At 40.5% G+C, this 22,407-nt stretch overlaps 1 protein-coding gene across 5 annotated transcripts in view; it reads right to left on the bottom strand.

The window, feature by feature from the left end:
• Positions 1 to 22,068, bottom strand: part of KLF3 (KLF transcription factor 3) — a 40,958-nt gene extending 18,890 nt beyond the window's left edge. Inside the window, exons 1-3 of one of the 5 annotated variants that reach the window (XM_056802532.1) lie at positions 21,684 to 22,068; positions 21,458 to 21,549; positions 6,023 to 6,121 (exon numbers count right to left, since the gene is read on the bottom strand). In XM_056802532.1, the coding sequence (XP_056658510.1) occupies positions 6,023 to 6,079 (57 nt within the window). In that variant the 5' untranslated portion in view covers positions 6,080 to 6,121; positions 21,458 to 21,549; positions 21,684 to 22,068. Of the gene's footprint in view, positions 1 to 6,022; positions 6,122 to 19,857; positions 20,268 to 20,723; positions 20,858 to 21,457; positions 21,626 to 21,683 lie in introns of those variants that run through there. The other 4 variants (XM_056802531.1, XM_007496569.2, XM_007496567.3 and 1 more) reach the window with 4 other exon arrangements.
• Positions 22,069 to 22,407: the final 339 nt, after the last annotated feature.

Raw genomic sequence — 22,407 nt, 5'->3', positions numbered from 1 at the left:
AATTAGCCTCGTTTTACACCACCTCTTAGTATTATCTTCATTTGGTAGAGAATCCCTGGTGCAATACAATTCTCTCTCCAGTAGGACTGATAAAAGGTTCATAGAGGGTGTGTGCCTTGGGTGTGTGCCCTGATCACCTGAGAAGCATAGTTATAGCTCATTACCTGGCCTCCTTGAAACACTGCCCTTAGAACAAAGTCATGCAAATTATTAGGAGGGCATGGCTCAGAAAGAAATCAAATCAAAGGCAGGAATATTACTACACACATACAGAGAAAGAAGGAGTAATTCACCCAGGCTGCTAGGGATGGTAGATCATATTTGAATATGGAGGGGGGGAAAAGTTAGTAGGTCTTTTAAAAAAAAGGTCATTTGCTCAAATATTGTTTGTTAAGGAAAATACAAAGGAACCTCCTCTTCTCAGGCCATCCACATACTAAATAAGATGCATCAGAAACAAAAAAGAATTGATATTAAGAAAAAAAAATTTAGTTACAATGTGCATCCAAATATTGGTTTTAGGTTTATCTGTTTTTAAAAAATTATTAAGGTTGAAAGTCTGTTTATTTTATACACACACACACACACACACACACACACACACACACACACACACACACACATTCTATATTTAAACCCTATGTATGTCTAAAAAATACTTTTAAAAGGCATAAAGGGACAGATGATTTAAAAATATGTTTGGATATTCTTCTGAGGATTCTAGCCAAAGTTTTAAGCAGTATCATAGTAAAATGAGGATTTTCTATACTTCCTTTTTTTTTCAGGACTAGTTTAGGAATCTACCTTACATACTGTTGCCAGAATTACATTTTTTTAAGGAATAGATGGTGTTTGTCAGGTCACAAAGGCTGAAGAGGCTGACAAAGAAGAACTCCTTCATCTTGAGGTTCAGGAATTCCACAACCTGGCACCTCTCCTGATAGCTTTCCAGTCTTTTTCTCCTATCATTCAATATAGTCCTCTAGGATCCAGCCAAAAGGAATTCTTCTTTGTCTCCCCCAAAGCCCCCATACTCCCAGGGAACCATACCCGTCTCACACTATTTCCCAGTAAGTGCTTCATCAATGGTTGTTGTCATTGATTAAAGTCATTTTTTAAATGACCTTATTTCCATCTCTCCCTGATACAGATTTCAGGATACCCAATATTTGCTGTATTTAAATATAATAAAAAAATAGCTTAATATTGGCTGTATTGTATTTTATAACTATGTTCTGGGACTGGTGAGGTGGGGTTCAGTTTCTTTTAAGCCAATCCTAGAGGTGAGATCTTGAGGGTTCAAATCTGACCTCAGACACATCCTTGATGTATGAATCTGGGCAAATCACTTTGCTCCAATAATCTAGCCCTCACCACTCTTCTGCCTTGGAAGGAGACAGAGAGAGAGAAAACCAGGAAAAAACTGATCCAAGTTAATCATTAGTAACAGAGATAGAAAAAAATGACAAACAGGATGTGTACCAAGTTTTATTTATTTGAATCAGTAAAAATTGACATTAAAAAAAAAAAAGCTATCAATAGAACTCTGCCTCAGGTTGCCTCTCCAGGTCTCAGTTTCAAAGTATGGAAGCCACAGGATAGAGCTGCTGTTATGGTCCAGAAGAAGTAAGGGAGAAGGGCAGGTGGCAAAATGCAGTGGAGGAACTTGAAATCTCAGTGTGGGGAAGAGTTCTGCAGCCCAGAGGGTTAAAAAAAAAACTTGAAGTCTCTCACTTTGTGGATGAAGAAAATGACTATTAAGAGAACCTAGATGACTTAGCCCAAGATATTTTAAAATTTGTATTTAAATTAAAAATACTTAAAATATACTTTTAAAGTCTGTATTTAAGATATATTTAAGAGCTTTTAAATTAAAAATTCTTAAATGTTTTAATTTTGTATTTAAATATATTAAGTTTTTAAATTAAATTATATTTTAAAACATATATTTTTAAAAGCTGTACTTAAACATATTTTAAAGATTTGAACTTAAATATACATATTTTTAAATGCATTTAAGAGTTTTTAAATTAAATTTAAAATATATTTTTAAAATTTATATTTAAATAAGTGTGTGATCCTCAAGTTAAGAACTGCTGATGAACCCCCCCCCCCACATATTGCAGGTAAAGAAACTGAGTTTAAATGAATTGCTGAAAGTTTTACAGATGCCAAGATTCAAACCCAAATTCTCTACTGCTTTTCTTGCTCCACTCTACCAAGGAGAGGACTTCACTCACTCCTTCAGGCAGATGTCCACTAAGGAATGGGGTCGATGTAGGAAAGAACAGAGTTCTATATAATCTTTTGCAAATGAGAAACGTAAAGAAGCATTGATTACCTCCTAACAGACTCTAAATATGTTCTAACAGGTTCTAGACCACTTCCATTCTTTTTACATATATCTGAGAGAAATACTTAGCCCAGAAGAACCGAAATCATGAGACCGCTTCTAACAGCCTTCACAGGGGCTCTGCCAAAGGAATTTTCACTGTTTGCTTTAAAAACAAAAACAAAAACAAAAAACCAGCCAGCAGAACCTGAAATTTCATAGTAAATGCCATTCCCCTTCCTCCATTTTTTACTAATAAAAGTGCACTTTCTAAGTGAAGGACTAAGGACTTCTATCCTGGGACAGGACTGTAACTAATCAAAGGAATCTCCAAGGCCAGGGTGGAGTTCCAATACCAGGAAGGTGTGGTTTATTTATAAACAAACAGTATGTAGGAAGAACAAATGACACACCCTTCCATGCAAACACAAAGCTAGAGAAAGGTCCCTTTCTACCAGACTCACCAACTTCATATAAAATGTCCCTGTTAGAAAAGAGGAGAGAAAATCAGTAAATAGAACCCCAGCTCTAGAAAGGAGCTTGTTACGGAAGGAGGATTTTTTTTAAGAATCATAAAAGAAACACAACTTCAGATGTCATCTCCAAGAGAACTTTATAAAGAGAACTTATTTACTACTTTTTTTCCCCCCACTTTCCTCCTCCTCCAATTTCAGGAACATTCCTTCAGGGCTTTATTTTAGTTGCAATGGAACCCCAGGGGTGCCCGTTCCACTCTCCATTTGGCAGGTTTTATAGAATCCTTTAACCCCAACCCAGCTCAGAGAGCTCAGGGGTGGCATAAAAGGATAGTGGTATTCTATTATAAAATCAGAAAATTTATTTTTCTCTCCTAACTCTGAGGTTGAAATGACCTAAAAAAAAAAAACAAACCTCAGTTAACCCAAGTGGAGTCAACAAGCATTTATTTAGGCAGGGACTAAGAATCAGGCACTGTTTTGTAAGAGCTGGACCAGTTTTTTTTTTTTAAATGTTTCATTCTGCTCTTAAGGCAAGAGTCAAAAATTACTACAAACATGAATTAATTCAGAAATAGGTTTAATATGGGTATAACTCACGTTATTGAATTGCTTGTCAGCTCTGGGAGGGGGAAAGGAAGAGAAAATGAATCCTGTAACCATGGAAAAGTATTTAAAAATTAAAAAAAAAATTTTTTTTTCAATTAAAAAAAAAAAAGTCAAACCAGGAGATGGCAAGCTTCTATTTGAGTCAGGGGATAACAAAGACTTTCTAGGTCTATATTGGGGAACCAGCTTCAGCACCAACTTCCTAAATTCCTATTTCTGCAGAACAAGAGTTTGCATTCAGAATGATGATCCTGAGCACACTGTAAGGTCCTAGAAATCAAAGTTAAACTCACTGTCTTCTGCCTCTAAAGAGAACACACCTCATTTTAGAAAATGTTCAACTAGAAAAGTTTCCATTCCCTTCTGAATTCTAATAGGCTGAAATGTTTATTGTATCTAAACTGAGTTTCCCTGAAATTTTAAGGATTCCAATCTATTGCTGGGGAAACAAACAGACATATGGAAAGGGATCATGAGTTGCAAAGGGACACAGAATACAGGTATTGATGATTTCATGTAGGAGCACAAGTTAGGATGTTACAGAAACCAGTAAAAACTTAATTCATTTTATTTTTAATTTTTGCAGTGAGGTGAATATTCTTGCTCTCAATGATCATATTAACTTAGCAATACAGGTCTTTTTTTTTTTTGCTCTAAATTAAGACTTCTGAAACCTAGTTTCACACTTGATTCTAAACCCTGGAAGCACAGTGGATAAAATGCATCATTTACAAAATTAATCCCATTTTCTGGTGCTGAAAAGTTATTTGTATCTTAGTGCACTACCTCATATTTAGCAATATTAGTGTGTCTGGGGAAATCTTATACCTTGATTTTCTTTCATATTATATATTCAAAAGCTGTGAGAGAAGATCCTTCAAGAATTGGGGGGGGGGGGGGGAAGAAAAATGGAAGTTTTAAATTATTCTTATTAATACCAAACAACACTATGAGTCTTCATTTAAATATTAACTCATTCAGATTCATTTAAATATTAATTCTTTCATTGTTAGTTTCCCCGAACCTGTTCAAATATATAATTACTCTGTGCTCAATAACAATGTATGACATATTTCCTGTAAAGACAATTATTGCTTTCTGCTTAATTGTAGGCAATTGTATTGAATTTCACTGGGCTACTTTATGAAGGTTTTCTACCAAAAATTACAAATAGTCATATCCATGGCAACTCAGTTTCTGCAGCCTCAGAGTGACCCCTGTGTGTCTTGTATAATAAACACTTTTGGCAGAACAGCCATGGCCAATACATGAAGATGATCTAATTTTAAAAGCTTCTCATTACCAGCCTTTGGTCCAAGTTTTTCCCCTTGTGAATATTTTCCAAGCACATGGAAATAAAGGAAGAAGAAAACAAGAAAGAGTAAGATTTGTTATTTAATATTGACTAAGCTGGATCCTCCCAAAGCTCCACTTACTCCCCCTCCTTCTTTGAAGTCTGGGTCCTTTGCTTTAGTTATTAACTCATTCAGGTTACTCTAAGACCAAATAACTCACCACACTAATGACTGGGAACCAAAGTGACCTGAAACAATTCTAAAGGTGCTAAATGACAATAAGGGATAACTTAGCCAATGGGCCAACCAGAGACAACCGATGTGAATTTTGTTTTAAGTGCTATAAAGAACAAATGAACAATAACAACACTTTATTGGATTGATAAAACACGTCATGGTTAACCAAGAACTTTTTTTCACAACAAACCTGTGCAAGTATCAACAACATCCCAATTTTACAGATGATAAAACTGAGGCAAAGCCTCAGTTATTTGCCCAAGGTCATATAGCTAGGTAATAATCCCAGCCCTGTTCCAAGAGTAACCTAGAAAAGCAAAGCTTAAACCCATTTAAAAAGCCACCGTGTCCTGGCTTGTCTCTCTTTTAACAGTTATAGTGGCATAGATCTAAGTAATTGTTTTAAGCAAGGCATTTTATACCTAACACATTTCACATTGAATGGAGAAACAAAAGCAGGAACATTCGTTGTTGCAAACATTATAATGCTATACTCAGTCTTTCTCCTATTTTCCCACTACTTAAGTGATGGAGTATTTAAAAAGAAAAATAGAAGTTTTAAGTTATTCTCTTAATGCTAAACAACACTAAGAATCTTCATTTAAATATTAATTCATTCAGATTCATTTAAAATCCTTTCCGGCCACATGTAGGGTGCAAAAGAAGTTCATCACCTATTTTTCATTATCAGCGGTAAGGATAGGAGACACAGATATCTCTAGCCTTGAAATCAAAAAAAGGACCTACCTCCGACCCATACTGACTGCCTAACCTTGGATAAGTCACTTACATTTCTCAGGTCTCTAGGAAACAAACTATGAATTACAGAGAAAGTGACTGCCTGCATCAGTGGAGGGGCTTTCTTCACCTGGAAGTTCTTACTACCAATAAAGTCACAGTCCTATAATGAGTTGCTTTAGCATTTATCTCTGAGTTATCACTGGGGGCTTTGGGAAACCTTTTGCTCATAAAAATTCTTCAGGTCACTACCAATAATTTTAAGCAAGAACATCACATTAAGAGCCCTTTTGTAAGAGAATTAGGAAAGTCTTTTTCATCTTTGAAGACCTTACCACTGAGACAGGATCCATTGCCTCTTGCTTAACAGGGACAGGGTCAAACATCAGCATTCTTTTAGTTAAGTCCTCTAAGATGCTCTTCTGGTGTTTTGTCTAGAAAACAAAAAAAGAAAGGTAGACAGATGAAACCAAAATGAAATCAAACACAAATTGGTGTACCCAAATTAAAATGAAAATTCTCTCTCTCCTTCTCCCCCCCTTCTTTCTCTCTCCCTCTCTCACTCCAGTAGGAATGTCTGGAATTTGCTTCCTTTACTTAAGAAAGATGCCATTTTATGTAATCAAAACCAGACCTATGGTCACCACCAGAGGATAAGTCAACCAGCATCTCCTCCAGGAAAACGTCCAACTCTTCCTCCTCTCCTTCCCATTCCAGTTCTGAACGTGAGATGTAGCCACTGGCCTGGCTTTCTCTTCTTACAATAAAGACCTAATCTTAAAGCATTTTATGCCGAGATTCCTAGCCAGGGCCTCTATGAAAATAGGAAATCCATGAGCTATCTGGTGCATGCTATCACATCTGTCCTTCCTGCCTAGATACTCAGAACTACTAGAGAATTGGAGTTATCTGGAATGTTTGCGTAGGCAAAGGTGTACTCTGTCCTCAGGCTCACATCCAGTCTTCTTACGTACACATGTGAACTAGATGGGCCGCCTTATGGACTTCTTCCAACAGATCTCAGCCCCAGAAGGAAGCGCTCCCAGCTCAGAAACCCAAAGACCCACGGAGGAGCCCAGCCTGGCTTCTGGGGGACCTCACTGGGAAGAGAGTGCTCACCTGTAAAATGAGGGTGGGCCTCGTCTTACTTGTCTCACAGCGTTGTTGGTAAGGATTAAATCAGAGAATGGGTATGAGAATACTAAAATCAGCCCCCAAATAGAGGGGAATGGCTCCCAAAATTTACTTTAATACTAAAGTTATTAGCTAGTTAATTAGGACCCAGGGAGCATTCAATGCCAGTCATTTCGGATCAAAACAGGCACTTAAGAGGTAGGCAAAGGGGGCAGCTCGGTGGATTGAGCCAGGCCTAGAGACAGGAGGTCCTGGGCTCAAATCTGGCCCCAGCCACTTCCCAGCCACGTAACCCTGGGCAAGTCACTTGACCCCCATTGCCTAGCCCTTACCACTCTTCTGCTTTGGAGCCAATACACAGTATTGACTCCAAGACAGAAGGTAAGAGTTTAAAAAAAAAAAAAAGAGAGTTAGGCAATATGGAATAGTGCTGAAAACTCTGATCAAACCCTGCTTTTCCCATTTACTGCACTCTGAAGGACCTTGGACAAGTCAATAAACCTCCCTGGGCCTCAGTTTTCTCATCTGTAAAATAAGGGTATGGATAAGAAGGTCTCTCAGGTCTCTTCTACATCAGGAACCTACGATCCAAAGGAATCTAAATAAAAAAGGCACTTCCTTCAGCCCATCCTGTTCCCTTCTATCACATCTTATTTCCAACACTGTGGACATCTTTCTATCTACTCACACAAAATGCCAACAGAATAAACATCATGGCTTGCTTTTCTAGATCCTCCATCCTCTGTCCAGCCAGCCTTATCTCCATTACTCACCTTTCAGAACCCCCCACTCCAGCCAAACAAGTTTAACCATCTCTCCCTAAAACATGTCTTGTCTTTCCTCCCCTCTGCTCTTTTGTCCATATTGTTCTCCTCTCCAGAAACCTCCTCCTTTTCAATCCTACCACTCCTTCAAATAAACCCCAGGTCGGAATTCATCTCCTCTAGAAAAGTATCTGAACTTCACCACCCTAAAGCGATCACTCTTCTCTCTTTGTTCCTTGAGAAATGACTCTCCGAGGAAATCATGTATTAATGTAATCATGCCTGATCCCCAAATTTCTCATTTTACTGTACTACATTTAAACCTGTTTTTCTTTCTGTCTTGTCTTCACAACTAGAAGGTAGAATTTACTAAATACTTCTATCTTTGTGCCCTAGACTTAATAAGCAATTGCTACTTGAGCTGATGATTTAATGATTTTCTAATCTATAGTTAGACCATCTTTCTTACCTTAGTACTGTATTAATATTAAAACTCCATGGCACAAATTAACTCCCCTTAGAAATAAATGCACAATAAAGGACGGTGTCTTCATGACACTGGTTATCACAAGGGGGAAAAAAAGTCCAGCAAAAAGCACTAGGTCTATACCATCACAACTAAATACCCTATATTGGGAAGGCTGATGTTGAGCTCCTGCTGAAGCACTGTCATGGTCCATGTCTAAAGGGTTACCCCATTTAAACAGAAGACCCCAGCGTGTTTGTTACAGGGCTTACCCCATCTATAATCCTAGTAACATATCATTAAAAAAATCAGTTTCTTCTGTAAAAGGAATATTATACTTTGAGGAGACTGCAACAAGATATAAATATAGAAAGACATTTACTGACAAAGTAATAAAAAAAAGACTAAGGAACTGGGGAAAGGTCAAGGGATGATGTTCAAGCAGAAACATCCTGAGCTCTCATAAATAAAAACAAATAATATAAAATTATTAACATTTTAAAAAAAGACAGAACACTGCATTGCACTCAAATCTCTATCTCAGTTTAGAACTTTTAGAAACATTATCAGTCCTTTAACTGTTTTTCTCTGGGCCTAAAAGAGCTGATGGAGTCTCCTCCAACTGTCTAACCTGTATCTCAGAAATAATTTCGGTATCGGCAGAGTCTGGATTGTTTATGTGACGTGGTTTTAAATAAGGCGTGTGTGGTGTCCAGCTCTAGGGTTGTTGTTGTTGTATTCAATGGAATGTTGCTCCAGAACCTATTCTTCCTACAGAAGACCTCATACTAGGTTGCCTTTCTGCTTCTTTCCGGTAGATGGCAGGCTAAATCCATCTATCCACTAAAAGCTCTCTATCAAATAGGTTTGATTTATGTAGGGGAATTTTAAATCACTTAACTTTAGTGGTTACAGACGCTACTAAAGAGGTCCACAGGTCTATGTAATATGTCCCTGTGGATATAATGCTGTTTCCCATCCCCTTATAAAAGCTTCCTAATCAGCAATACTCCTATGTTTTAACTTTAATTTTTAATTAATGTATCCACAACCAAACTACAAAGTCTGAAGTATTAAAAAGTTAGGGGAAAAATTTCCCAAGTGTGTAAGGATTATTAAAGTTGAATATAAATTACACTTTAAACTTTCAAGGAGAAGAGTTTAAAAGTGAAAATTAGGCCAAGCAACACTAAGGTACCATGAAAAGAGAAACAAATGTTTCCTTGTTAATCTGAGGAAGCATGGGGATGGGGTGAAAGAGGTTAAGGGGGAGGGGGGAAATCAATGAATCCTAGTTTTTTCCCTCAAAAGGAGGAAAGGTAGCATTGGAATCGCCTTTTATCACGTTCTTATCTTTCAAAGTTGTCACAGCAAAGGCCAGTGTTTGGCTAAAAAGTTTGTAAAATGTTTGTGTTACCTACTCAGTGAACTTTTAGAAATGGTTCCATTCCTATTATCTAGGCTCCCAAAAGGCTGGAGAAGTTCAAAGCGTAAGGCAGCCCCCATTCTATGAAAGGATTGTGCTCCAAAGGTTTAGAAGTCACCTTTGGGGGAGTCAAAATGGCACTTTCCAAAGAAAAATGCTATAAAGTGCCCAGGTTAGCCCTGGAAAGCCTGCTTAACCCAGAACTGTACTGGCACCTTCCTAAGCCAGTGTTCTGGGAGCAGGGGGTCATCTGGTAAAGAAGTGAGAGTGTTTTGTTGTCATTATTGTTGTTTTTTGCATTTTTCTGCTTCCTGGGGTCTTGCCTTCCTCTCCAGGCCCCCAGTGCCCTCCAGCTGCCCCAGCTCTTAAAGTCCTCTCCCTAACAGTAGAATCCCACGGCGACAGGCCCTGCCCCCCTCCACGTGCCTGTAGGCTCCTAAGTGATTTCGCCTTTCTAGTTAAAACCTATTCTTCCCTCAAGTACAGCTGCTCTTAACTGCATATTAGGAAGAAAACAATTCAAATGAATATATAAATGGATAAGTAGCCTTTAACCTTCCTAGTATTATTATAATTTTAAAAGAGGATATTCATATAGCAAAAAAAGTTAGGATAACAAAAACAAAACAAGTTCTGGCAACATAGGGGAAGGCTTTCTTGGAGCAAGAGAATCCCCAATGAAGCTGGCTGGTATCCTCCTAGGCCCTCTCTCCCCTACCCCAAAGCCCCCCCCCCCCCATTTACCCAAATACTAAAGATTATCTAAAAGTTTCCTAATGTTAGTTCCCAGGACAGTAGGATTCCCTCATCCTTAGGCCCCGTTTTACCAATATTACAATGGAAAAAAGAACTTACAGAGTTACTTGGAAATTAATTTTACTTCTGTGACTTATCTTCAGAAACCACAAGCTGGGCCTGTTTGCATGAAACTTAAAGACCATATGGAACATCTTTGGAGTCTTTGCTCCTCATAAATTAAAACTAGTTCTTTTTGCATTAAAATGCCTTAAATAACCATAATAGTTAATGATTTCATTTCAGATTAAATACAATGATCCACTAAGCAAACTTTCCCATCCTGTCTCCTCTCGGTTGCCCTCTCTTCTCCTTTCGAACAAGCCACCCAATTTTACTTTCCGGGATCCCACCCATTTTGCTACACCCAATGGATCTGGGCCAAAGCAGTCCAACTTGTCCAAACAGGACATGGCTTTTGATAAGACTCTGCCCACACCCTGTACTTCAGAAAGACAAGTGAAGCAATTGATTTTGCATGTAAATAAGGACAGGTGCAAAAGGTAAAGTCCAAGCAAAATCCCTCCCTATTTCTAGCCCCAAGTCTCAGAAATGGAAAGAAAAATCCACACACACAGAAATCCTTTATCAAAGGTCAACTCTCAAATTCAATGCCACCTTGTTGCCAGCAATCCACACCTTCTTCAAGAAAGGTTAGCAGCCACTAATCATTTTCCCTCCTAAGGTTACATACTGGTTTTCTTTAAATTGTTGAACAATTTCCCCTTTTGAGGTTCCCGGGAAGGGAAGATTAGCTACCTATCACTGGGAGCCTGCTGTATATAAATGCTTTCTGACTGTATCTCCCAGGACCTACAGTGAGAGTTAATTATTCTCTTCTGTAAAGTATTATATAATCAATTCTAGAAGGCTCACAGCAGCCCTTGGGCAGACCACATCTTTCCTCATCCTTCCCTGGTGTATTTAATTTCTCATCTTTGCCTACCACATCTCACCCGAACTGAGTCCCACCCTGCTCCGCCCTGGAGGGGACCCCACCCATGGTCCCACCCTGCTGGGAGTGGGAGGATGGGAGGGCCTAATTGGCTTCAGTCAGTAGCCAGTTCCTGGAAATTCCGGCCTGAACAGGGATAGCTGGCAACTTTGTAAATAACCAAAATGTATCATCTGTGACTGTGGTAATTTATTGAAGGCTCCTGGAAAAAAAAATTTTTTTTTCAAACATTTAATGGACAAAGTTTATGATATTTAGGACCCCAAAACAAGGGTAGAGTTTTATATTAATTGCTTTCATCCTCTAAGAAACATCAGAAAGCTTAAAACAAGACCATCTGATATAAAAACAAAAAATAAAATAAAATTCAATGTCTATAAATGAGCCCTCTTAACTCTTCCCCCCTCCTTCCCATTCCAAACCCCATAACCAGCTTTTCCTCTCTTTAGCTTCTTTATTTCTTTATCAACAGCTCCCAATTCTTCCAGTTCCTCAGGCTGGAAACCCTGGGGTCATCCTTAACTCCTCCCTTTTGGTTCTTTCCTTCCCTTCTCTTTCCTTTCAGCCAAACAGAACCAATCGGGTCTTCAGGTCTTCAATTCTTCCTTTGTCTTTCCTTTCCTTTCTACTTCCAAAGCCAAAAACGTATTCCAGGACCAAAGACCTCAAACTGAGATCAAGGCAGTAACCAGACTCTACTTCTCCCATCTGCAGCCATCTTGCCTTAATCATATGCCATATAACCCGATCAAAGTTCATCATGTTCAAAAATCTTTTATTAATTTACTTCTCCCTTCCTCCCACAAACATTAATAAGCACCTTGAGTGTGTATAATAGCAATGCACAATGAGTTTCTGATATTAGGCAAAGCTAGAAATATTGGAATATTTGGAAAAAAATGAATTTTTAAGCACAGGAAGGATAAGACCAGATCTATATACACAGCAGTGATAATGAGATAACAGAGCTGAAAAGGAACCTCATTCATTCTCTCCACCATCCATCTCTTTTCCAGACATGGAGCCACAAACCTTCGAACTCCATGTGCTTATGGAGAATGGAAAAATTCAACAAAAAAGTGCAAAGAACTAATATTAAATTCTTGTGAGATATGTAGGCTATGTAGTATATTTGTCCTTATTTTTTTATATAACCAACAAGTCAGGCAACCAGCATTTATTAAACCAAGTGTGGCTTAAGAGAATAGCTCTGAGGCTCCAAGTATCTCTAGTCCAACCTCCTCCTAAGAAACTGATCGAGTGAGTCCTGAACCCAGGGAAAGAGAACAGAAGAGACAAGATCTATTGTGAAGAAAGTGGATTACAAACTTCAGAGATCATAAAACGTGAATCATTATTTGGAAATTATAATACTTAGTATGTATTTACTATAGACATGAAGGCTGGGTACCTGAGATGCGATGACAACTGCCCCTGTCTTGGAAGGAGCTCCTTCCAAGGATGTACCCCAGGTAAGTATTTAAGCTAAGAAAATTTAGGTGAAACAGTAACACTCCCTGCAGCCCTTGTAGAGTTTACATACAGCCCACTGGACTCAGGAGCTCCTCTTCAGGAAATTCAAGTCCTATTCCCTTTCCTCTCCAATAATGTAAAGTATCCTCTTGATTATCTCCTCTTAAATTGTTAATTCCATAAAGTTCTTCAAACATGTAATACTTTTTGTATTTAAACAATGTGATCATATTTTGTTGCCCAACAAAAACCTAGTACATTTCCGGCAATGTCTCTGGTTCAGTCCTAGGCACAGACTCTCTGCTGAGTTAATTTCACTTATCCCATCCTACATCTAGTGGGAACTTGGCAATCAAAAAGTTCTTGGTAGAAAGTTATTACTAACTTTAGCCTACCTCCTTTTTGTTAAAATTCCCCTCCACCCAGGAAATTTAAAGCCATCCTCTAAGGATATAAGGCTCTAAAAGGAGAAAATGTGAGAAAATTGACAGGAAAAAAAAAAGGGCAAACTGATATAAGGCTAATCTATTGAGGAAGGAAAGGCAGGAACAGTGACTTCTAGAGGTTCTTTGGTCAATGTTATCTTCTTAAGTAGTAAGAACTGAATGGGTACATTGCTCTTCTCCAAGGAAGTGGAATGGTCCTTTCTGAAAAATGTTTGTAATCAGATGTTAGACAAGGTACCCTTTCAGTACTAATATTCACAGCTACTAGGTCTTAGGACCTATCTAAGAACACGGAAGAATTTAATATTAATTGACGCTAAAAAAATTCCAGGAAACACACACATATAAAGGTTGAAGGGAGAAAAGATGGATGGATGACTTCTAGCTCAAGCCCCAAATAGGGCAGTGCCCTAAATGCCTCCCCTCCCCCAGAGTAATTAATTATAGCCCCAGTCCCACCATCCTTGGATTAATGAAAAACAATCTAGGCACCCAAACTTAAAGTTATTTATTCTGCCTCTCTGACACACCTGTACTTTTGTCCATAAAATCCACAGGAAAAATTGGCAGCTTTATCTAAGTCAATACGGAAATCCTCACTGTAATTCTATGAAGTTGGAAGGGTCAGGCACTTTCATCCCCATTTTAGAAATGAGGAAATAAGAGGGACAGAGGTGGAAAGACTTGCCTAGGATCAAACAGCTTGTCTGAATTGTAGCCAGGACTAGAAATAGGCCTAATTATTTCAGATCCTTCTATGTAATGAGGACCTTGCACAGCCCATGCTGTGGCCTTGTCTTTTGGGTGAAATCACCCTGTAAGGGGCTTTTTTTTTGGCAGTTCAGTAATGACACCTCACTGGATGGGGTCCAAGAAAAACTTGCCTTCTTCTGAACTCTATTCTTTATCAGTATCATAGCAAAGTTCCAGGACAAGAAATCATATAGTAAGTGCTTTTTTTTCAGGTTTGGTCCCTGAAGAACTTCACATAGCTCAACCTTACAAATAATAGGGGTATAAGAGATCACTACTGAATGAAACGAACCTCAAAATACTCCCCCCCCCAAATCTGGTTAACATTAACCCCACATTCCTGTCACAATTAAAAAAGCTTTCTAGTATGTTCATTTGTAGTTACAGTATATACTCTCATAATCTACAATGATTAAAATGAAAATGTCATTTAACTAATAAATTATTTCTATTACTAAAAATTATCCTAAGCGATTCACAGGAACAAAGTTAAGAGAAAAATTGATTTTCTAGATTGAATAATGGATAGCCTTAACTTTTAAGAGTACATACTACTAAGTAATATTGGAAAGAGGATCTTTAGTGAGTATCAGGATGCAAAATACTGAAATAGATAAGGGAATCCAGTCAGGTGATTAAGCTCCAAGAACTGTAATTGGGAAAGAGAAGAAAGAATAGGAGCAGGAAGAGGGAAAAAAAACCCTTTATTTACAAGCAGCCCTTTTTGTGTAGAATGTATTGAGTTAATGACTATTTGACTCATGGATGTTCTGAGTTCTGAGGTCAGTCTGGTTCTGGCTAAATTCCTAACATTTAGGTCTAGACTGACCCCAAGTCATCCCTAGGGATGTCAGGCCTGCCAAAGACTGACACCAAACTCAAAGGTGTCCCAGAACCAACCTAGGTGCCTCAAGAAGTCAATTCACATTCCCTTCTCTCTTAATTCTGGACTAGACCCAGGGATTTGGCTGGAATGGGGCAGACTCAAGCATGTAATCAGTTTAATGCTCAACTAATTTATTACATTTTACTACTGTCTGTCTTTCATCCTTTTTCTGTAGAGGTGATAGATGATAGTAAAAGGGGGCAAGAAGAAAAAAAATGGGAGAATGATACAGTACTTTGCTTGAGTATGGAATAGGAGGAAAAAGCTCCTTCACCTTGTTTTGTGTTTTTAAATATGAGTTTGTCTATTTTTTAATATATATTTTTAAATATCAGTAAGTCTAAAAAATTCACCCAAGTATACAGATAACTCCAAAACTGCCTAGAAATGCATCACATTTTCTAGAGTTTATGTAAAACTGGCTAAAAAAATCAATATATTCTTAATACTAAAGTATATATAGCTCACCCACTTTTGATGAAAACAGGAAATCAGAAACAGGAGATTTGTATAGCACTGTGTCTCCTTTATTTTAATAACCACTAGACTCCAAGGAAGGAGGAGAATGGGGGGGGGGGGGGCACAGTGGCTACCTCCCTTAGACAATACTCTGCCTTATCAGGGCAGACTGCTGTCTGGTTTCCTGTCTCTGCACTGGAGAGGAGAAACAAAGTCTAGTAAAGTGAATTGATCTATTCTGACTTCTGAAAACAAGTATGCTGAAAAGTGTAATAATCCTCTCTTGCACATGACTTTAAAATTAATTTGGTATGGAATCACATAGATAAATAAACCAGGCCTTAAGTTTTAAAGAAGAAATCTGGGGGGGGGGGGTGCTCAATGTTGGGGTCAATTTCATCTCTTAAAAGAAAAATGCCAAAATTTCCTAGTTTTTAAGGATGCATTTGCCTTTTTTTTTTTAAACTTGCTCAAACAAAACTGGGTCACCCATGAATAGATCTGACAACAGGGTATGAAGTTAGCATCTAGGAAAGCTGAAGAATAAACAATTCAGCTTGTTAATTTTATAGAAAGATGAGGATTTAGAGATCGAAAGGAAGTGGGAGATAAGTATCCAAAGGGATTTCACTGGGAGAAGAGTAAAGATAAATGGGAAAATGATTAAATAAATGTGGATTTTTCTTAAGAGATGAGAGGCTGTCTTTCTCCAGCATACCAATGTTTGTTAGTAATTAGAATGACAGTGCCCCAGACATCACTAAATCCCACCCCCATTATTTTTGAGTTTACTATTTAGAAGTTTGCTCAAGTTTTATCTTGCTTTTTTTTTATGCTCCCTCTGAAGCCAAGGATCATTATTAGAGTCCCCAAAGGGAAACAATTAGGGAAACTTTTTCAGGAAGGGTTAAACTTCTGTCTGAAACCATGTCTGCCAAATACCATAGTTTGGACTGGAAGCAAGTTGCTTTAGAATGAAAACACAAAAGCTTCAATTTGGGTTATGTAAAAGTTTTGATTTTAAGGGCCTATTACCCCAGGGATGCTGGCTTTTCCTCTCCCAAAAAGAAAGCACCATTTTAGTAAGGAAAGCTTACTTCTTACATATTAAGTATATTAAACTAGTTCCCTAACATCTTTCTTGCCATTTAAGTCACAGAGTAAAGATAAAGTGGGAACTGTGCTCTCAAAAAGCAGACTCCTAGATTGTAACAGGTATTATATTAATGAGATTTTTTCTGATACAGAATATAAATCATGGAAGCTGATTTTCTATAAAACTTTATGGATGAATAATACTACACAGATGGATCTAATCTCATACTATAATTCTCTCCTACTGAAAGAAAACTTAAAACCCACTAATGGTTAAACACAAAGTCATAAAAACTTACCAAAAATTAAATTATTTCTCTTCAAACCAAAATCTTTCCTTAAAATTTAGTTTCTATAGAGGTAAAAGGAAAATAATTTATAAATGTATGTAAAAAACCTAAACTGAATTGAACTGCAAATGTATAGAAAAAAACAACTTATGCTAAGCTATGGTTACATAAAAGTGGCCAATGCTTGAAATAAAATTTTCTCCTTATAAAGTTCTTAGGACCCCAAAGTTCCCAAAGCATCATGAATAAGTTTCCCTATTTCCAGTCCTCTCTTCTCATTTTTCATCCTTCTCTGAAATCAGACTCCAAAATAATAAAAAATCTTGATGTTCCCTTTCCTTTTAAAAAAATTATCTTGGTTTTTCTTCAGCCATGCAATGCAATTTTAAAAAACATTCTTAAAAATGAAAGCAGAGAATTCAAGATGGCCAAGAGCACTTGAATCCTCCATTTAAAAAAAGTCATAACCACCTCTGTCTGAAAATTGTTATAATAAAATTGAACAAAGTAGACCCATCTCTTTTATGAGTCTTCTTTCCCTCCATCATCTGCACAGAACTGTACACAGGGTTCATCTCAATCCAAAAGTGGTGTGCATCTTCAGGTCAGAATACATTTCTCAAAACAAAAGAGAAAATAAAACCCTCTTCGAATCCTCCCCAAAGAGTGCCTATGTATTAAAAAAATAATAATAACAAAAATGGAAAAATGTATTCCCCCATATAAAGACACTCAAGGTAAAGGGTGTGTGTAAAAAGGTTAACTGACTTCTCATTATGACATAACACAGGCATCTTAAGCAATCCCGAGTGTGTGGAGACATGATAACTCCCTGGGTGGGGATTGGGAGTTAAGGGGCAGGGACAAGGGGCCTGGTCTGGGCTACTGATCTACCAGAAAACAGCCTGAAACAGGAAAGAGCACACATATGCCACTAGGAATGTATGACGCAAACCCCAGCCTTGAAACAAAGAACAGGAAACAGCTCTGCTGGCTGTGCTGGAGAGAAAGCACAGAGAAACATTTAGCCGGCCCTCCCTGACCCTATATTCATGAGCAGCTGGAGTTTTTAAAACAACAACAGGGGGTGGAGGTGTTTGTTCGATGGGTGTGAATAACACCACCAGCCTATACATGGGAGCGATCCTATTTACAAATATAAGCAGCCACATACAGTAAACATCAGAAGTGAACATCCAGACAGGAGAGACAGTCCTCCGAAGGAGCACCAGCCTTCCCAGCTATTTCTTTTGTCCCTTTCTCCTTCCTCTCCAAGGCTAGTACCAGGGGGGGCACAGGGGCTCAGTCAGGTTGCCCTGTGACTTGCTCAAAATATTTGTTGGGGGGGGGGGAAAGGGGGAAAGAAGGGAAGGAGATGATGACTGAACAAATCAAGGAAGAACACAGATTAGAGATCCATTCCCAGCATCTGAGCACAATGGGATCATACATAGTTACTAAAATACTCACCAAATCAGACTCATTCATTCATTCATTCATGGTTCTAAATTGCCAAAGCAAAAAAAAAAAGGTGGGAAGCTCAGAATAACTTAGATTTCACTAAATTGGTGAAGTCACATCCACACTAAGCTCACTTACGCATACATAGCTGGGATTTCATGATATGGCAGATGATAATAGTAAATTTGTTCATGGAAAAATGGGGATAAAAATAAAAAGTATTCTTTTAACTACTGCATGATCCTTCCCCCTTTCCTCCCCCCCCCTCATTACTTTACTTAAATTATTCCTTTTTTTGCCTATTAGAAATATCTGGCTGCCTTGGTTGGTTAGTTAGGAAGTCATGTGTAGAGAAATAATGAAAAGTAAAAAAAAAGGCATCTCTGTGACCATAGTAACCAAAAACATTGATCTAGATTTGGAGACTTTCCAGATTACAAATACATTTCTATAGTCATATTATTATTTTCCTATTTGCCCTAATGTCTTTGGATTATGTCATTATCATACTATGGATTTTTAATACTTGTTTTTCTTTATTCAAAATCAAATATATACAAGATTTAGATTATACAGTAAGTACATCCCTTCATGGACCACATTACAGAAGAACACAATTGATGTACAAATAGCTTTGAAAGTATGTAAACTTGGGACCCAAACAAGTTAGGGAACAACAACAAAAAAATCTCTTTTCAAGTTCTTTACAACCGCTAAAGTCAAGAAGAATTCATTTGTATTTTAAATAGTCACCCTAGAACTTGCTCCTCCCATCCCAAACAACAACTTAACTGAACTCTTCATTACTTTTGGGATATGCTAATGCTTTCAGACTAAAAACTCCCCCACCTTCAAATCTTCCTTAGAGGTGGGCAGGTTTATCAAATCCAGATGTTACTCAGCAATACTAAAATACTGACATGTCATAGCCATTTTGTGGAAAAACCTGTTAGGAACCACAATTCTATTCATTTGATAATGCAGAATAATTACAGCAACTCAATCTTAAATGCAATCACAGTGCCTCTTTATATTTTTCACTAAGCTTTAAAAAAAAAAGAGGTACAGAATGGTATAAAGAAAATCCTTTCGGCAAATAATGACTATACAAGGAGAGCTGGAGTAAAAATCTGAACTCTCAAGAAATTGCATTCAAAGGGGCCAGTTTGGACTAAGGCATGGGAAAGCCTGCCTGCTGCTCCAATCAATATCCAAGATCTCTTTTCCAGTTTACCCTGAAGTGAGCTACTTCTTCAAAACCTGACTCTCATTTTCCCCAATTTAGAGTAAAGGAAACACACATATTAAGAAACAAAGTTGGTAGGATTTAAAGAGAAATGCTATTTTCCCTGTCCCGAATAAGTCAAGGAAGGGAGAACAATCTACATAATGTATACATTTATAGCACATTCTGCAAGCTTATAGTTTCCTATCGATGGTCACACAAATGCAATTCACAAAAGCTACTTTAGTCCCTGCGAATACTCGGAAATTCTAGGTGGTACTTGCTAGGAGGAATAACCAAGTTCCCCCAGCAGCACCAAGATGAGTGTCCAAAAAGCACACGATGCAAAGGCAGGGACTGCGGCAGCTTCTCCATGCTTCGGAAGATAATCCGAAGAACATCAAAGTCTTTCCCGCCATCCCCCCCCCCCAAGGAGTGTCTGGGTTTCGAGAAACGGGGCAGGCGCCTGCCAATTCCAACATCCCTCCTCCCTCTAGCCCCCCAGGTTCCGTCTCCCGGAAAAGTGCTCAGGAGTCCCCCACCAAGTTCCTTCTCCTTCTCTTGCTCCGAGCAGCAGCAAAGCCCCGAGGAAAACTTCCGACACAGTTCGAGCGAGCCAACCCGGCGGGGGAGGCAGGGAGAAGGGAGGAGGGGGGTGAAGGAGAGAGATTGGGGGGAGGTGAGGGGGAGGAGCAGGAGGGAGAAGCGGGTGGGGGGAGGGTGCCGGGGAGGGAGTTCGCGTCCGTGTGTATGTCCAATCTACCTTCCTTGAAACAAGGTTGCAATACACCAAGCACACAGATTTCTGCTGGGGAGGGAGGAAGAAAGGAGGAAGGCAGGGCCAGGATGGGGAGGGAGGGGGGAGGCAGAGAAGGAGGGAGTTAAAGACCACACAGGTGTAACATCTTGGATTCTTTCCTCCCGTCTCTTTCTAAATGCGCCCCCAACTCTCCACCTAAAGCCTGGTCCTTCATATCAACTCAAGCAACACCTCTTCTTTCTGCCCCTCGCTTTTTCCTTCCCACCCCAACCCCCCCCCACACACACACCACCGGCTCCACCGCAATGGGGTAAACCCCCGGATTTGCACGGTCTCTCTCACCAATCCCACACTTTCGACCACGAAACCTGGGGCCCCATTCTCCCCTTCCAATGCAATTAGCTGTTGCACTTTCTACGGGGGCTAAAAAAAAAAGAAAAAAGAAAAAATTGCCCCCCCTCCAAATATACACAGTTCCTCAATCCCGACACGTCCACGGAAGGGGGGATGCACGAAGAGCGACCGGTGCGCAGCTCCAAGGGTCGGTCTAGGTGTATATTGTCTCTCTGCGATTACATATATAATATTCATACATACAATATATATGTACATATGTATGTATGTATGTATATGTCAAGGAAAACTTACTTTGAGCGCCGTGGTGCTGAGCGCAGCAGGCAGGAAATAAAAGCCCAGGATCAGGGTTTCCTTTAATCCCCCAAATGCAACAGTGTCAGCGGAAAAGTCCTGCGACCATGCACGGCCGCCAAGGATGGGGAGGAGGAGGACGAGGAGGAGGGAAGAGAACGGGGTCAGGAAGGAGGGCGCAGGGGGCGGCGGGCCCCGTCTCCGCTGCGGATGGATGTGGATGCCTTCCTGCCTTCCTGTCTCCCCAGCTGCCCAGCTCCGGCTCCCGGCTCCCGGCTCCCGGCTCCCGGCTCGGCGCGCTGTGTGCAGGGCGCTCGCTGCTCTCGCTCTCGCTCTCCCTCTCCCCGCCGCGTTCAGTCTCCCTGGCTCCTGGCACCAAGTCCGGGGCCGTCACATGACGCCGGCGCCGCTCGCTCTGCGAGCCTCCCAGGGCTGGCCGGGTAAGTAGAGGCTGGGACCTCGGGTGGGAGGGTCAGGGAGGGGGAGAGAGGGAGCCGCCGCCGCAACCCGGGCAGGGCGGGGCAGGGTCCCCACCCACTAGGGTGGAGGCAGCGGCGGCGGCGGCGGCAGCCGAGAGGGGTCGGACGAGTCACTCACACAAACACGCACGGACTCCCTCCGCCCCTCCCTGCCACCCCGCCCTTCCCTCCTCCTCCTCTTCCCCTCCCCCTCCTCCTCCCTGCCACCCCGCCCTCTCCTCCTCCCCCTTCCCAGTCACCCAGGGACAGACTTACAGACAGTCATTATTATCCGGAGCCGGGTTCCGCCCCAGATGCCAAACTTGCCCTACCCTCCGCGGCCGCTGCTGCTGCTGCTGCTGTAGCTGCTGGGGGCCTCGGGGCATTAGGCGTGCGTCCGGCACCGTGCTCCCAACGATCCCCCTCCCTCCTTTACCTCCACTCCAAGCACACACCCACACCCCCACCCAGCCTTCCCCTCACCCCACCCCGCCTCCCAAACCTGCTGCTGCAACACCGCCCAGGGCCCAAGGGGAAGGAAGGGCGGTGCTGCCCGTTCCGAGGCGTAATGGGGCTGCTGCTGCTGCTGCTGCTGCATGGCTTCCAAAAAACACAGAGGTTGTGGGACACGGGGCTGTCTAGGAGTATAAATCATCAGTTGTCCGATGGGAGGGGTGACCCGGGCGGGGTGAAAAGGGCCGAGCCCTGTGGCTCCTGCGGACCCCTCTTTGGAAGGGTAAAGAAATGTAAAACAAAAAAAAACCTATAAAAAGAGCCCGGAGCGGGGCGGGGAGGGGGGAGAGGGTTACGCAAGTGGATAGAGGAAAATTCATCTGGAAGAGAAGGTTGGGGTGAAGGTGGTAGGGAGGAGCGGGAATGGGATTTGACCTAACCAAATCTAAGGAAACTCAAGAGTTTCAGGTTAATACAACATCCTGTTTGCAAGCTGCCTTCTTTGTGCACTGGGGCTCTGGGAAAACTGCTCGGTCCCAGTGAATGAGGAAGGGGTGGGGGAGGGGGAGGACGGGTGACCGCCTGGCCCTCGAGGCCCCAGTTTTGCTGCTTTCTTTCTCCCTTCCCCCACCCACTATCTCCCGGGGTTTCTCTTTCAAGAGCATTGGCGACCCTGAGGCAAAGCATCCTCGAGTCGGGCTCTGGAGTCGAAGATAAAAAGTCCTCTGTGATAACTAATCTGTACGTTTTCCCTCCTGCTCCATATTTGCCTG

Source organism: Monodelphis domestica, chromosome 6, assembly GCF_027887165.1.
Source record: "Monodelphis domestica isolate mMonDom1 chromosome 6, mMonDom1.pri, whole genome shotgun sequence".
In the NCBI taxonomy this organism is placed as follows: Eukaryota; Metazoa; Chordata; class Mammalia; order Didelphimorphia; family Didelphidae; genus Monodelphis; species Monodelphis domestica.
The sequence above is the reverse complement of the archived record's forward strand: the minus strand, read 5'-3'. Positions and strand labels throughout refer to the sequence as shown.